Raw genomic sequence first — 15833 nt, 5'->3', positions numbered from 1 at the left:
GCATCAAGTTTTAAGCCTCCGTCTCACATAGCGAGATCGCTAGCGAGATCACTGCTGTGTCATGGTTTTGGTGACGCAACAGCGACCTCACCAGCGATGTCGCTATGTGTTACACTTTGCAGCGATCAGGCCCCTGCTGTGAGGTCGCTGATCGCTGCAAAGTGTCCTGGACCATTTTTTGGTCGTTGCCCTCCCGCTGGTCAGCACACATCGCTGTGTGTGACCAGCGGGAGCAGCGATCAGGCTGGTAACCATGGTAAACATCGGGTTACTAGGGGCACACGCGCACCTAGTAACCCGTTGTTTACCATAGTTACCACTCTGCTACAGTGAGCGGGAGGTTACTGCTCACTTTAGCAGGCTGGTAACCATGATAAACATCGGGTTACTAGGGGCACACGCGCACCTAGTAACCCATTGTTTATCATGGTTACGAGCCTGCTAAAGTGAGCGGTAACCTCCCGCTCACTGTAGCAGAGTGGTAACCATGGTAAACATCGGGTTACTAGGTGCGCGTGTGCCCCTAGTAACCCGATGTTTACCATGGTTACCAGCCTGCTCCTGCTTCAGCAGCAGGCTGGTAACCAGGAGCAGGACATCGTGGAAAGATTCTTTCCACGATGTCGCTGCTCCCCTGATCGTTGGTGAGCCTGCCTGTTTGACAGCTCACCAGCGACCACATAGCGACGCAGCAACGATCCCTGACAGGTCATATCGTTGTCGGTATCGTTGCAGCGTCGCTAAGTGTGACGGGGCCTTTACTTTGTTTCCCTTCTTGTGGCGCAGTAGAACAACTGAACACTTGCTGCCAGCGGTAATACATCCAGTAATGAAGTTATATTTGGGAAATTCTTCTGATAAAACATGGAGAATGCCCGTCAGCCTGAAACTTATTTACACATGGGTATCCTACAAATATAGTGAACATATTGTAGACTTAGTAAATATGGGAAACATGAAACAGTTTGTTTGACAAACCATGTTTTATGCAAAGCAATTTATAGCTGTTCAGGTATTTTAGGACTGCACCTCCTGGCACATGATGCTGTCATTAGTAGCTCCGCTCTGGCAAATTGAATTCCCAGGATCTTGGCAAAGGAAGTATTTTACACTAAGGAATTTTGTGACTACCACTTTGTTTTGGAATCAATTGTTTTATTTATTTATTTTTTTGCTTGTACAATTGAAATTTCCTTTTAATTTACAAAATAATCTGAGATTATGCAAATTGTTTATTCCAGTTCGGTGGTATTCCGGTTCTGGTGCTGAATTCTGTCCATCTTTCTCTTAACAGGACGGTGGTGATGCCAATTGCTCACGAGTTTTCACCAGATGTGGTCTTAGTTTCTGCTGGATTTGATGCAGCCGAAGGTCATCCAGCTCCTCTTGGAGGATATAAAGTAACAGCTAAGTGTAAGCTTAAATTCTAGTATTAAGTCTGTTTTGATAGATGCATATTCATTTTGAGGACTTTGTATATGAGATGAAAGTTTATTCTTTTTTGTGCTTTTATTTTCAGGTTTTGGTCACATGACACGTCAACTGATGAGCCTGGCTGGAGGGCGTGTAGTGCTGGCCCTCGAAGGTGGTCATGATCTGACCTCTATATGCGATGCATCAGAGGCCTGCGTGTCTGCTTTGCTGGGTAATGAGGTAATTTCGGCAAAAGAAAATATGATATATATTAGATAAAAAAAAGATCACACAATCTATTTGGAGGCATGAACACCTGGCTATCTCACCAAGAGATAGCAAGATAAATCTAAAAAATCCAAAAATGATTTGCAATATACAATTATAAAAGATTATCACTGCCAGAAAAAAAGCAAATATTAACAAATCCAACAATGATGCATTACTTTACACCTCTGTCCCACAAAGCAACTCAATTGCTGCATGAGGAAACAGTAACATAACCCATGAACCAATATTGAACTGATTTGAGTATCAAGAAAATTAATGGCAATGTGTCAGACAACAAAAATAATAATAAATAATAAAGGGTATTTACTTAACATAATTTTGATTAAAATAATGTGAAAGCCATCCCGCCACTTCACGGCAACCCTTGGGTAGTTTTCTTGTTCTTGGTTTCTCTCTGTTTAATGGCCTTGTGTGAACATGCATTTACATTTTGCATGCACATCAACTTACGTTTCTGTTCAGACCTTCAGTTTTTTTCTATTTTTTTTTTTTCTAAAGAATATATCTTGTAGGGTTCGGTACTCACTTAGCCGCGTTAGAGGCAGGCACGGGACACTGTCTCTTTAAAATGTCCAAGGCAGGTTTATATGTGCTGCATAAACCGCACTTCCAGAAGTAAACAAAAGGAAGCCTTGTCCGGCACAGTGTAACAAAAACAGAAAACAAACAGTCCAATACAATATGGTGGGTTCACCCGCTCACGGTCACGGTCAGTGTCTTTTTGCCACAAACACTCTGGAGGTCTCCGCAACCTCCAGCCACAGACACTGAATGAGACACTTGGTCTCCATTTTATACACACGCCCTGGGGGTGGGGATATGTGAGCAGCCAATCCCCCCCATCTCTTATGACTGCTCGAAAAAAACAGCCCAGAAACACCTAATTAACCCTCTCAGCACTACTTGTGCTGGAGAATGCTTTTCTGGTTTTACATCACTGAAGTTGCCAACCTCAGCGATACATATCTCCCCTCAAGGACATGTCCGGTGGCCATTTTACAATCTTTATATCTTTTGATACACTAACCAAGACAAAAAAACAAATATATGATGACCATATATTTCAGAGAATATAGGATTTTAGGAAAAACTACAAATATGGTCTGTTCTACTTTGTTAAAGGTTCCACTAGATATCACAATATTTTAAGTGCACCATGGCCCACTTCATAGTACAAATGGTCTTATTGTTGGGGATATCTGACCTCTTTGATGGACTATGGCTAGAAGTTGTTGCTGGACTTCCATATTCAGTAGTTTATAGAAGCCCAATTGATCTCGATTTGCATTACTATACTACTATTATAATACAGTACAGACCAAAAGTTTGGACACACCTTCTCATTTAAAGATTTTTCTGTATTTTCATGACTATGAAAATTGCACATTCACACTGAAGGCATCAAAACTATGAATTAACACATGTGGAATTATATACTTAACAAAAAAGTGTGAAACAACTGAAAATATGTCTTATATTCTAGGTTCTTCAAAGTAGCCACCTTTTGCTTTGATGACTGCTTTGTACACTCTTGGCATTCTCTTGATGAGGTTCAAGAGGTAGTCTCCGGAAATGGTTTTCACTTCACAGGTGTGCCCTGTCAGGTTTAATAAGTGGAATTTCTTGCCTTATAAATGGGGTTGGGACCATCAGTTGTGTTGTGCAGAAGTCTGGTGGATACACAGCTGATAGTCCTACTGAATAGACTGTTAGAATTTGTATTATGGCAAGAAAAAAGCAGCTAAGTAAAGAAAAACAAGTGGCCATCATTACTTTAAGAAATGAAGGTCAGTCAGTCCGAAAAATTTGGAAAACTTTGAAAGTGTCCCCAAGTGCAATTGCAAAAAACATCAAGCGCTACAAAGAAACTGGCTCACATGAGGACCGTCCCAGGAAAGGAAGACCAAGAGTCACCTCTGCTTCTGAGGATAAGTTTATCCGAGTCACCAGCCTCAGAAATCGCAGGTTAACAGCAGCTCAGATTAGAGACCAGGTCAATGCCACACAGAGTTCTATCAGCAGACACATGTCTACAACAACTGTTAAGAGGAGATTTTGTGCAGCAGGCCTTCATGGTAAAATAGCTGCTAGGAAACAACTGCTAAGGACAGGCAACAAGCATAAGAGACTTGTTTGGGCTAAAGAACACAAGGAATGGACATTAGACCAGTGGAAATCTGTGCTTTGGTCTGATGAGTCCAAATTTGAGATCTTTGGTTCCAACCATCGTGTCTTTGTGCGACGCAGAAAAGGTGAACGGATGGACTCTACATGCCTGGTTCCCACCGTGAAGCATGGAGGAGGAGGTGTGATGGTGTGGGGGTGCTTTGCTGGTGACACTGTTGGGGATTTATTCAAAATTGAAGGCATACTGAACCAGCATGGCTACCACAGCATCATGCAGCAGCATGCTATTCCATCCTGTTTGCATTTAGTTGGACCATCATTTATTTTTCAACAGGACAATGACCCCAAACACACCTCCAGGCTGTGTAAGGGCTATTTGACCAAGACGGAGAGTGATGGGGTGCTACGCCAGATGTGCTGGCCTCCACAGTCACCAGACCTGAACCCAATCGAGATGGTTTGGGGTGAGCTGGATCGCAGAGTGAAGGCAAAAGGGCCAACAAGTGCTAAGCATCTGTGGGAACTCCTTCAAGATTGTTGGAAGACCATTTCCGGTGACTACCTCTTGAAGCTCATCAAGAGAATGCCAAGAGTGTGCAAAGCAGTCATCAAAGCAAAAGGTGGCTACTTTGAAGAACCTAGAATATAAGACATATTTTCAGTTGTTTCACACTTTTTTGTTAAGTATATAATTCCACATGTGTTAATTCATAGTTTTGATGCCTTCAGTGTGAATGTACAATTTTCAGAGTCATGATAATACAGAAAAATCTTTAAATGAGAAGGTGTGTCCAAACTTTTGGTCTGTACTGTACATAAGTTATTATAGATTATTACTACAGATTAAATTTGTTATTTTACAAATGTGCCATAATACTATTACTCATGTCACATCTCCAGTTTTAAATAATTTTTATAAATTTACACTACCGTTCAAAAGTTTGGGGTCACCCAGACAATTTTGTGCTTTCCATGAAAACTCATACTTTTATTTATCAAATTAGTTGCAAAATGATTAGAAAATATAATCCAGACATTGACAAGGTTAGATATAATGATTTTTATTAGAAAGAATAATTTTCTCCTTCAAACTTTGCTTTCGTCAAAGAATGCTCCCTTTGCAGCAATTGTAGACCTTTGGCATTCTAGCTGTTAATTTGCTGAGGTAATCTTGAGAAATTTCACCCCATGCTTCCTGAAGCCTCTCCCACAAGTTGGATTGGCTTGATGGGCACTTTTTGCGTACCATACGGTCAAGCTGCTCCCACAACAGCTCAATGGGGTTGAGATCTGGTGACTGCGCTGGCCACTCCATTACAGATAGAATACCAGCTGCCTGCTTCTTCCCTAAATAGTTCATGCATAATTTGGAGGTGTGCTTTGGGTCATTGTCCTGTTGTAGGATGAAATTGGCTCCAATCAAGCGCTGTCCACAGGGTATGGCATGGCGTTGCAAAATGGAGTGATAGCCTTCCTTATTCCAAATACCATTTACGTTGTACAAATCTCCCACTTTACCAGCACCAAAGCAACCCCAGACCATCACATTACCTCCACCATGCTTGACAGATGGCATCAGGCACTCTTCCAGCATGTTTTCAGTTGTTCTGCATCTCACAAATGTTCTTGTGTGTGATCCAAACACCTCAAACTTTGATTCATCTGTCCATAAAACTTTTTTCCAATTTTCCTCTGTCCAATGTCTGTGTTCTTTTGCCCATATTAATCTTTTCCTTTTATTAGCCAGTCTCAGATATGGCTTTTTCTTTGCCACTTTGCCCTGAAGGCCAGCATCCCGGAGTCGCCTCTTCACTGTAGACTTTGACACTGGCGTTTTGCGTGTACTATTTAATGAAGCTGCCAGTGGAGGAGTTGTGAGGCGTCGATTTCTCAAACTAGAGACTCTAATGTACTTGTCGCTCAGTTGTGCAGCGGGGCCTCCCACTTCTCTTTCTACACTGGTTAGAGCCTGTTTGTGCTCTCCTCTGAAGGGAGTAGTACACACCGCTGTAGGAAATCTTCAGTTTCTTGGCAATTTCTCGCATGGAATAGCCTTTATTTCTAAGAACAAGAATAGACTGTCGAGTTTCACATGAAAGTTCTCTTTTTCTGGCCATTTTGAGAGTTTCATAGAACAAATAAATGTAATGCTCCAGATTCTCAACTAGCTCAAAGGAAGGTCAATTTTATAGCTTCTCAAATCAGCCAAACCGTTTTCAGCTGGGCTAACATACTTGTGCAAGGGTTTTCTAGGGTTTTCTAAATATCCATTAGCCTTCTTACACAGTTAGCAAACACAATGAACCATTAAAACCCTGGAGTGGTGGTTGTTGGAAATGGGCCTCTATACACCTATGTAGATATTGCAATAAAAACAAGACGTTTGCAGCTAGAATAGTCATTTACCACATTACTAATGTATAGAGTGTATTTCTGATTCATTTAATGTTAGCTTCATTGAAAACAAATGTGCTTTTCTTTAAAAAATAATGAAATTTCTAAATGACCCCAAACTTTTGAACGGTAGTGTATATTTAGTGATTTACTTAAACCATGAATATGGGCTTTCCCCAAATATATGGACAACAGTCTCATTTAGAGTAGATGTTTATTGCTATGTGCTATTTCAAATTTCTAGATGGATCCACTCCCTGAAGAAATTTTAAGGCAACGGCCAAATCAGAATGCTGTTCGGTCACTCGAAACTGTCATTCAAGTCCAGAGTGAGTCTTGTCTTTTTCTTACGGCTGGGATAGGGGTGGGAGGCTGAACTGGGGCAGGGGGATTGGGAAAGGGAGCACCTCGGCAGTGAAAGCAGCCTGCCACGCAGAGCTCAGCTCTATAATGCGTGGCAAGCACTTGCAGCTGCAAAAGGACTTTCCTACACACAAATCTGGAAGACATAACTTCAAAGAGCTTGTCACAAGGCTCTCTGAGTGATAAATCAGTCACAAATGTTGCTGAGATCTCATTTCAATTAATACCAGAATTTAATGAGGAATCAGCTGCTATAGGATGGTCTCTAAAATATGTCTTGGGTAGCCAACTTGGCTTGGACTGCTGAAACATTTCAACAGAACCCTATAAGTATTCAAACCGCACCCCCACCTCCCATATAGTGATCTTTCTCGGAGACAAGGATGGTCTGGATGTTATGGTTTTCGTTTATATACTGTAGTTAGTTATTTAGACCAGTGCTTTGTGAAACAAATTAAAGTTACTTTTGCTTTCTATGCAAATAGCTGTAGACTCTCAAAAAATGATCTCATTATGCACAGCACTATGTTTTATGTCTTAAAGTTGAACATCTGCATCCTATTGAATGTAAGTAAGGGGCCCCATACACTATAGATAACTGTCCAATGGGCAATGGTTTGGCCAATCGCTTCAGTCGGCAGATATCTTTCTCAACTGCACTGTACACAAGAGCGCTAGCTTTCCCGAGAAGATCCCGAGAGATCCGCTGTCAGACTCCTCTGGTGATGGTTCATCTTGCCAAGAACAAAAAGATCAGCAGTCCAAGATCAGGGATGCCAGATCCTTAGCTTTGGCTCCCCCAACATCATCTGTGGGGACAGAGTCGGGAGGCCCCCATACATGTTAGACTGTCAGTGGTTCTGCCAACTTTAGTCTAATGTGTATGAGGACCTTAACAAAGGTATTCACCAATGTTTTAAAAAATTATTTTGCATTACAAAAGTGGACCATGTGTATGAAAGTATAGATCTGATGTACAGGTTGCCCCTGTTTTATACTAGTCTTCATTGTAAATCATACCACCCTTCAAGAAAATGGATGCACCAATACTTCTAGTGGATGGTATAGGCATAAAAGCTGAATCAGTGCCATCAGCAGTGAGTGTCGGTTGTAATGTAATGTCAGCACACAACTACACTATGATCAGAGTTCCCTCTCATCCTGGCTATTTAAATCTCTTAAATTCAATATTCAATAGCAACCAGAGTACCTATGAAATTTGACACAGAAAAGGGGCCCATTGGCTTTTCATTACATAATTACAGCGTGCTAATAGGGTCCCATGGCAGCCGCAACCCCGATGAACACTCAAAAGGTCTGCCAGACGCATCTGTAATGCTAAGTATGGCAATGAATTATAAAAGTACCCTAATGGGTATCAAAATTAATAAATGTAATAAAAATATAATTAAATCATTAAAAAGATAATCATCGCCAGAACTGAAGGCCATTTCCTACATAAAAAAAATTATTCAAAGTCAAACAAATTATATTTTCATCAGTATGGTACAAAAAATCCCGTACAACTCATATATGGCTACATCAACAGAAAAATTTAAAAAAAGTTACGGATCTTGTAATGTGGCAATACAAGTTGATTTATACTTATTAAAAAAAGCACATTACTAAATATTAAAAAATATACAGGTAACCTTAATATTTATATTGCATGCCGTAGAGAAAAAAGACACACAGAAATGGAAGAATAGCAGTTTTATGTACCCAAGATGGTGGCAATAAAATCTACATGTCTTTACACAAAAAACAAGGCCTTATGTATCGTCAGATACATGATAATAACAATAAATAAATAATAACAAGACAGTGGGTGCAACTGTTAAATGACCCATCGCACTCGGTGTGCATGGTTTATGCTCCTCTTATTGATCATGTGATAGCTTTAATATATTTATCTGACATGGATTACATATATCTTCTTTGGAAGATGATCATGAACTGAACCAACAATTCCCGTTTTACATATATTGTAGATGTTTTAATTCATTGGGTCCACTTTTATACAGTAGTTGCAGCTGGTGACATGACCGGTCACAGTGGCACATTGAGAACTCCAAAATGGGAGTGTCAGGGTTATTATAGACTTACATGGTTTGGGGTTTCCCACTAAATTGAAGGTAATGTTAGTATTCAGGTATATGATTCAAGTTCATCCAAATGTCAGAATTAGAATATTTGGAAAGAAACACAAAACAGTCTCTAAAAATATTCGAAAATTAGTCTTCATCATGGGATATTTGGGGCACATCATACACTACTTAAAGGAATAAATGAGTCAGTTAAAGAATTACTCAATCTCTGTCTCTAATTATCGTAACCGAGCCCTTGACATCCGGTTCTCACTAGTTGTGTTTATTCTCTTCCACACACAAACATGCTTCTTCTTATATCATGTCAACAAAATGTCAACCCCATTACAAAACATCCGTGTTCTCTCTTACTTGTGTAGGACACTAGTCAAAAAGTCTAGTACAGTTCAACAAGACATTTTCTTCTTACAGGTAAATACTGGAATTCTGTAAAACGATATGTATCTAAGGTGGGATACTCTCTCCTCGAAGCTCAAAAACATGACCGGGATGAAGTGGACACTGTGACTGCTCTGGCTTCATTGTCGGTGGGCAGGACTTCTCTAGTAGCGGCTGGGAGCAAGTATGTTTCCTTCTATTTTGAGGCAATCGTTGAACTGTTCATAATGGTTTGCTATAAATTCTAGTGTTGACCTCCTCTAGGTTCGTTCTTAAATGTTTTTGTGATCCATATGTGACCGTCCACAGACCCAAAACCAAACGTGGTTACAGGAGTTAAAAGCCACCATAAGTAGTCTGTCAGTTTAGAATCGAATAGTGAATTTTTGAAGACCAAAAATAATTGCAACCATGACCATCCCTTACTTTTTTACAGCATAGAAGAAAACTTTTTTTAGGATTTGTGGATTTGCACCACTTTTGGGCTGTAAAAAGATTTCAGATTTTGTTGCAAGAAATATATGTGATAAATTTACGACTTCTCTCTAAATTTTGAAAAATGGCAAGAAAAGTGGGTAAGGTTATCAAGGAGGAATTGGGCCACCACTGAACTGACAATTTTTTTAATAAATATTTGAGTAATTGGCCCATATAATAGCACAAATATATACTTTCTCATGACAGGTATAGACTTCAATTTTTATCCTTAGAACAGCTAAATATGCACTTAAATGTAGTCAGAGTTTTGTACCTCCTAATAAATTTGGCACATTTTACTCTAATGTGTGTCTAAGACTACGGAGAGACGGTCGCATGTTCTGTCATGAGAGAGAATCGGGCCGCTTGTGCTAATGACACTTGACTCAAACTTTGTCAGATTGGCTGCTTTCTGTGCACACTCTACATGGGCCAAAAGCTGCCAATAAGTGGTGTGGGTGGGGTAACACAGAGTTCAACATGAAGAGAACTGTTAGATCAGGAATCAGGGTCTTTGCCCCTAGATTATGCTGCTCTCAGATTACATACAACCTTGGTGACAGATTCCTTTTAATAATTCCCCCTTTGTGTGTCTGAACTTCCATTTCTGTATACAATAATAGTGTGTTGTACTTTTTAACTTTACATCAGCGATCCGCAAGAAGAGCCAATGGAAGAAGATGGATCTATGAGTCTATGACCCAAAGAACACGGTGTCCCTCATTCTGGTGGATCAGTTTAGGCTGCTGCTCTAACGTTGTACAGTGGTGCAGTTTGTTATATTTGTCTTAACACAGTTTGCAAGATCTGTGAGTTCATTTCTGAAGCTGCATCATCTTGAGACAGTTGTACATGTGAAATCAATATGGGCTTTTGCCTAAAATAAACTTTCAGTCGCTGCCTGGGCAAATAGGTCGTACACAGATATATAATGTCTTGTTATGACTAAGGCTATATGCACAAAGAAGACACCACTAAGCTTGACCAAAGATATCACTCAGGTGATACAGGAGTGAATGATGGAGAATACCACCAGTGACACGACCCATATTACCCAAGAAGCATAGTAACTCGACAGAACCCAAGGGAATGGACACAAAACATGTTTTTGGAAATTGTGGTTTGGGGTTTTTGAAATATATGGCTGATTGTATCCAACTAGTTGATCTATGACGCTCCGGACTGGTTGAACTGGTGAGCTGGAAATGTGACAGTGCTAGTAAAATGCCAAATTTGCCAACTTTGTGAAAATATATCAAGTCGCTACAAGAACTGCAGTAAAGGACGTAAAATGACCACTCCTCCATGGTGGACGGTTGTGTATACGAGGAGACCCTTCATGTAGACAATTCACTGGAGATTCATGAGTTTTAACATAAAAAAAAGAAATAAAATGGAACTTATAAGTGCCTGGCACAGCTGGAAATAAGATGCCTTTTTGTTTTCAAGAATTTCCTGATGACCACTAATCCCTACTTGGATAAATGGATTTTGTGTTGTTCATTTGCACTATGGAGACCCGCTCCTCACACACCACAAGCGGGATGGAAACATTATATGATATATCAACTTCTAATGGGTTGTGATGAAATACAATTTGGGAAAGGACATTCTTGCTGTAAAATGCGCTTGAGACAATATGATCAAACATTGCAACATCAGTGAAGTTTTTTACATTCTCATGTGACCACGGCACGGGAATATGCAGATATTACAATAAGTCATGAGACATTTTGTGTGCTGGTCCTTTTTTTCCTGTGTGTCTATATATATATGACCAATCAGCAATTGCTAAAATTTGCGCTGCCCACATAGATGCACTTTTTTCAGACCCTTGTATATTGTTTTATATCTGAAGAAGGTGGAGCAAAGCCACTTAACGACTCTTTAAGGTCCACGAAAGTTTAATTCCAGCTCACTTGAAAATAAAAACCATTATGTGTCATATATTTAATTTTTGCAAACCGTGTAGATTATTATTGCAAAGCTCTGACAACTGGGGCAATTGTTTCCATCCTACCCGCAATGAACCCTGTCCATTTGCCTCACGCTAATTTTTGCACTGCTCACATGTAAAATAAAGAGTCGTCATATAGGGTCTGCTAAGACACGAGTCCTGTTAACAATCAGTGGGATTAAGGGGTAAGCAGCGGGATTTACACCAATTCTGCGCTGTGATGTTTCTCTTTTATTCGCTGCCAGATATTTTTTTTTTCGCGAGCTACATTCACGATACTTGTCAATCTCATCGGTCCAAAGATCTTTGAAGTGATTTCAGTGAAAAAAGAAAAATAATAATCTGTACCTCTCCGCGGCCACACTTTATACCCCTGTCAGGTGTGATGACTTGCAAAGGCGTAAGCGGCTGTATTGTAAATCAAAGCAAACAGCTGGCTAAATCCTCGGCTCACCGGCCCTCCAAATCAAAAACAAGTGTTTTTTTTCTTTTTTGTCTCCCTCAGGTTCAAGGTTCACTTTCCTCTCCCTTGATTTCCATGTTTGTAGCCGCTGAGCGAATCAACTCTATAGTTTATCTACGTGTCAAAAAAGGGACGGCATTGCATTTTTAGTTTTTTTTTTTTTACAAACTTAAACATTAGAGATTGAGGGGAAAAATGCGTTTTATCTTTCAATTTTACCAACATCTGGTGTAGATAAAGGTTTGTGTTTAATCTTGAAATGTCTTGGAATGCTTTGCCACATAAAATAGGTTTTACCCCCTGTAAATACAAGAAAAAAAAAATCCCAGGACTTAATAAAACACTGATCTGTCCGTGTGTCGCAACACCCCGGGATTGTGAATTCACCTTCTGTACATAGTGTATAAATGTTAAATATTCTTAAGTGTATGTTCATTTTCTTATAGGCCTTGTTCACACATTGGGCCTCATTTTATCAGACCTTTCTAATAGAAAGATGTCGTTGCCCATAGCAACCAATCAGAGCTCGGCTTTCATTTTTTAAACAATTCTGGTAAAATCATAGCTGCACTGTGATTGGTTGCTGTGAGCATCAAAGTCCGTTTTTCTTTTTGACAGTCTTGATAAAAATTCCCCTGTGTGTATTTGTCACAGAATTTGGGGATATTTTCACTGAAATTCTGTAACGGCGTACAGTACAATGCAAGAGAATCAGGTTTTAAAATTACATGACAAAAATCACAGCAAATTTCAAGCATTTCGAAGGGTTTTTTTTATTTTTTTTTACATGCTGCACATCCTATATATTATAGTACAATGAATAAAATCCTCCTCTTAGGGTATTTACAATTTTTGGAGCAGAAATGGGGCAAAAACTCCTCTAATTCTCATAAAAAACTTGGAGTTTCCACTCCAAAAACTCAGCAAAAAGGCTCAATGTGCACATCTCCTTAAGGCCACGTTCACATGTTGAGTATTTTGTGCGTTTTTTACCTCAGTATTTATAAGCCAAAATCAGGAGAGGAACAAATCAGAGGAAAAGTATAATAAAAAGACGTCACCACTTCTACATTTATCACCCACTGCTGGTTTTGGCTTACAAATAGTGAGGTAAAAAAACACCAAATACTGAATGTGTGAACGTGGCCGAAGGCTTAAGTTCCTACAATGAGTTTTTGGTGCGTTTTTGATGCTGCTTATTTTTGAAAAAATGCAAGTAACCTATCTTACTTAATGGGTGCAAGAATGGTGCAGACGTCAAAAACTCACCAAAAATCTCATCGTGGGAATGTAGCCTTATTTTAAAACGTTCATAACTATATTCCCATGATGAGTATTTGGTGAGTTTTTGATGTTGCAGATTTTCAGCACCTATTTGCTATATTAAGTTACTTGCGGGTTTTTTGTTTTCCATTGCGTTTTTGGGTGCGTTTTTTTTTTACATGCGGTTTTACCACATTTTTGAAGCTGTGTTTTTTATCTCATGTTTTAAAAAAGCTGCTTTGTTTTTGATACTTCTGATGTTTGGCTTTGACAAAACTTTATTGATAGATCCATGTGAGGATTAATGTGTTTTCATTGCGTTTCTGCAACAGAAACGGGCTAAAAATGCACATGCGTTTTTTACCTGCTGATTTTCGACATCTAATGTAAGGGGAAAATCCGCACATAAAACTCAGCGTACCCGCAGAAGAAATTCACATGTTGCGGATTTGAAAAACGCACCGCAGGTCAGTTTATGTAAGGGAATAAAAGGAGCACGATGGGCATGAGATTTCTATAAATCACATCCACTCTGCTGGAACTGTAAGACGCTGCATTTTCTGCACAGTGAAAATACGTAGCATCAAAACTTCATCGTTGGAACTTAACCCTAGATTTGTAGGTTTTTTAAACAGAATTTTAAAAAAAATCCCAAAGGTTATTATTGATATTACATTAATTAATAATGTGCAAACTATTATAGACTTCAGGTACAATAGAAATTTAGGACTGGGCCCCTACAATGCTTCTGTCTTTTTTTCAATATTGATTCAAAATCTATACTGTATATTACAGAAACTTTGTAAAAAATTTTTCTTTGTCTCGCCCCATCTTTAAAATTTTGAACGAATGTGAATTTATTAGAAAATATCATTTTTTAATCCTAATCAATTATTCAGCCTTTTTTCAAAAAAGAAAATACAGTAAGATTCCTATACTTCAGCATCCTGTTTGATCGTTCGGCACATATCTGTGCGGTTTTAGAAGTAGAACTTGTGTTTACAGTTACTTTTGAGTCTTCTTGTGTAATAAACCATCTTATAAAAAAATATTTTAAGTTATTCAAACTACCAGGGTCCATTGAATCTAGATTGAAGGAATCTCAATGCAGTTTTATAGTGATCTTAAAAAGTGTTATAATACATTATAATATGATATATTCCGTATATTATAAGATTTGTATATTTTGTCACCCAATCAGAAAGATTCTAATATTAATTGATGTATTGCATTTAATTGACAACAGACAAGACAAACATATAACCCTACTTCACATTCCAAACATAAAATGTATTTTTTTGTTTTTAATAATTTAAATGAGATTACAAAAGTAACATATATATATATAAATATATATACACATATATATATATATATATATATATATATATACCGTATGTTTTCATCAACTTATATATTAATTTGTGCTTGCTGTCATAGGCTTTTTAAATACACAACGGTGCCACTAGAGGTCGCTATAGGGCAGCAGTTATGGATATCTCCTCTATACAGTGAACTGAGTGTGTAGGATACAATTCCAAGGATAAAAGCAGAATTTGTCCTCCATGTGCTACAGAAGAAAAGAAAATTGTATTATCAGTGCATTCTATACCATGATCCAAAAGTGCATTTCACATTACTGGGTTCATTGCATTCTCAATATTTTATGATTTAAAGGGAAAGCCTCTAATTTTTTTTATCCTAACCTTGGAGTCAACAACTGAACACCAAAGATAATAAAGGGCATGAGTGATTCTGTATATGTAACCTGTTCATTGGCTAACGATCAATTGTTTGTTCAAAGGGCTTCCACTTTTGGTATTTTGTAAAATAGAAAATGTTTATCTCCGAAAGGGAACGTATTTGTACAAAAAAAAAAATGTTTTTTTCAATGAAGGCATCTTGTTTTCAACATTTTCTGATGTTCTTATAGATAGCCTGTAATTCAGATCTCCAGTTTTGTCTAAAAAAGCAAATTCTAAATATATATATATATATATCTTTATATATGTATTTTTTGTAAAAAAAAAATAATGAATTTTGAACAATAAAATGTATTTTTTTCTTGAATCTCTTGTATAGTTACATACAACTGTCTTCTGGGACTGGGATGATTTATTACAAACTAAACATCTACGTTTTTTTGGCAATACACTATGTAAAGTTAATAACTAGTGTTGAGCGAGTATGTTCTGTTCCGAGTATGCTCGGGTGAGCTCCGAGTATTTACAGCTGCTTGGTGATATGTTTGAATCGCTCCTGTGTTCATGATTTGCAACTGTTTGACAGTTTTATTACATGTGAGGAATGTGTAAGAAATAGACATTCCTCACATGTAATAAAACTGTCAAACAGTCGCAAATCATGCACACGGGAGTGATTCAAACATATCACCGAGCAGCTGTAACTACTCGGAGCTCGGCCCGAGTATACTCGGCGAAAGGGTTAATAGAACATACTTGCTCAACACTATTAATAACGCGTGCTGTTTCATTGTATAATAATGAATCCACATTGTATACTCCGAGATCCCATAATGGGCCATAGACTACATTCACATACAAAAATTTAAATATTTAAATTTTGTGACAGGTTGTGT

General features: G+C 38.4%; 1 protein-coding gene across 6 annotated transcripts in view; it reads left to right on the top strand.

Moving 5' to 3' along the window:
- HDAC7 (histone deacetylase 7) overlaps positions 1-15304 on the top strand; it is a 439476-nt gene extending 424172 nt beyond the window's left edge. For all 6 annotated transcript variants that reach the window (XM_073663183.1, XM_073663180.1, XM_073663181.1 and 3 more), the window contains 5 exons: positions 1295-1413; positions 1520-1653; positions 6470-6554; positions 9108-9258; positions 10203-15304. In XM_073663183.1, coding sequence (XP_073519284.1) covers positions 1295-1413; positions 1520-1653; positions 6470-6554; positions 9108-9258; positions 10203-10251 — 538 coding nt within the window. In that variant the 3' untranslated portion in view covers positions 10252-15304. The remainder of the gene's footprint in view (positions 1-1294; positions 1414-1519; positions 1654-6469; positions 6555-9107; positions 9259-10202) is intronic.
- The last annotated feature ends 529 nt before the right edge of the window (positions 15305-15833 follow it).

This window comes from Phyllobates terribilis, unplaced genomic scaffold (assembly GCF_046119375.1).
Source record: "Phyllobates terribilis strain yellow unplaced genomic scaffold, ASM4611937v1 Scaffold_2__4_contigs__length_985480577, whole genome shotgun sequence".
NCBI lineage: Eukaryota > Metazoa > Chordata > Amphibia > Anura > Dendrobatidae > Phyllobates > Phyllobates terribilis.
The sequence above is the reverse complement of the archived record's forward strand: the minus strand, read 5'-3'. Positions and strand labels throughout refer to the sequence as shown.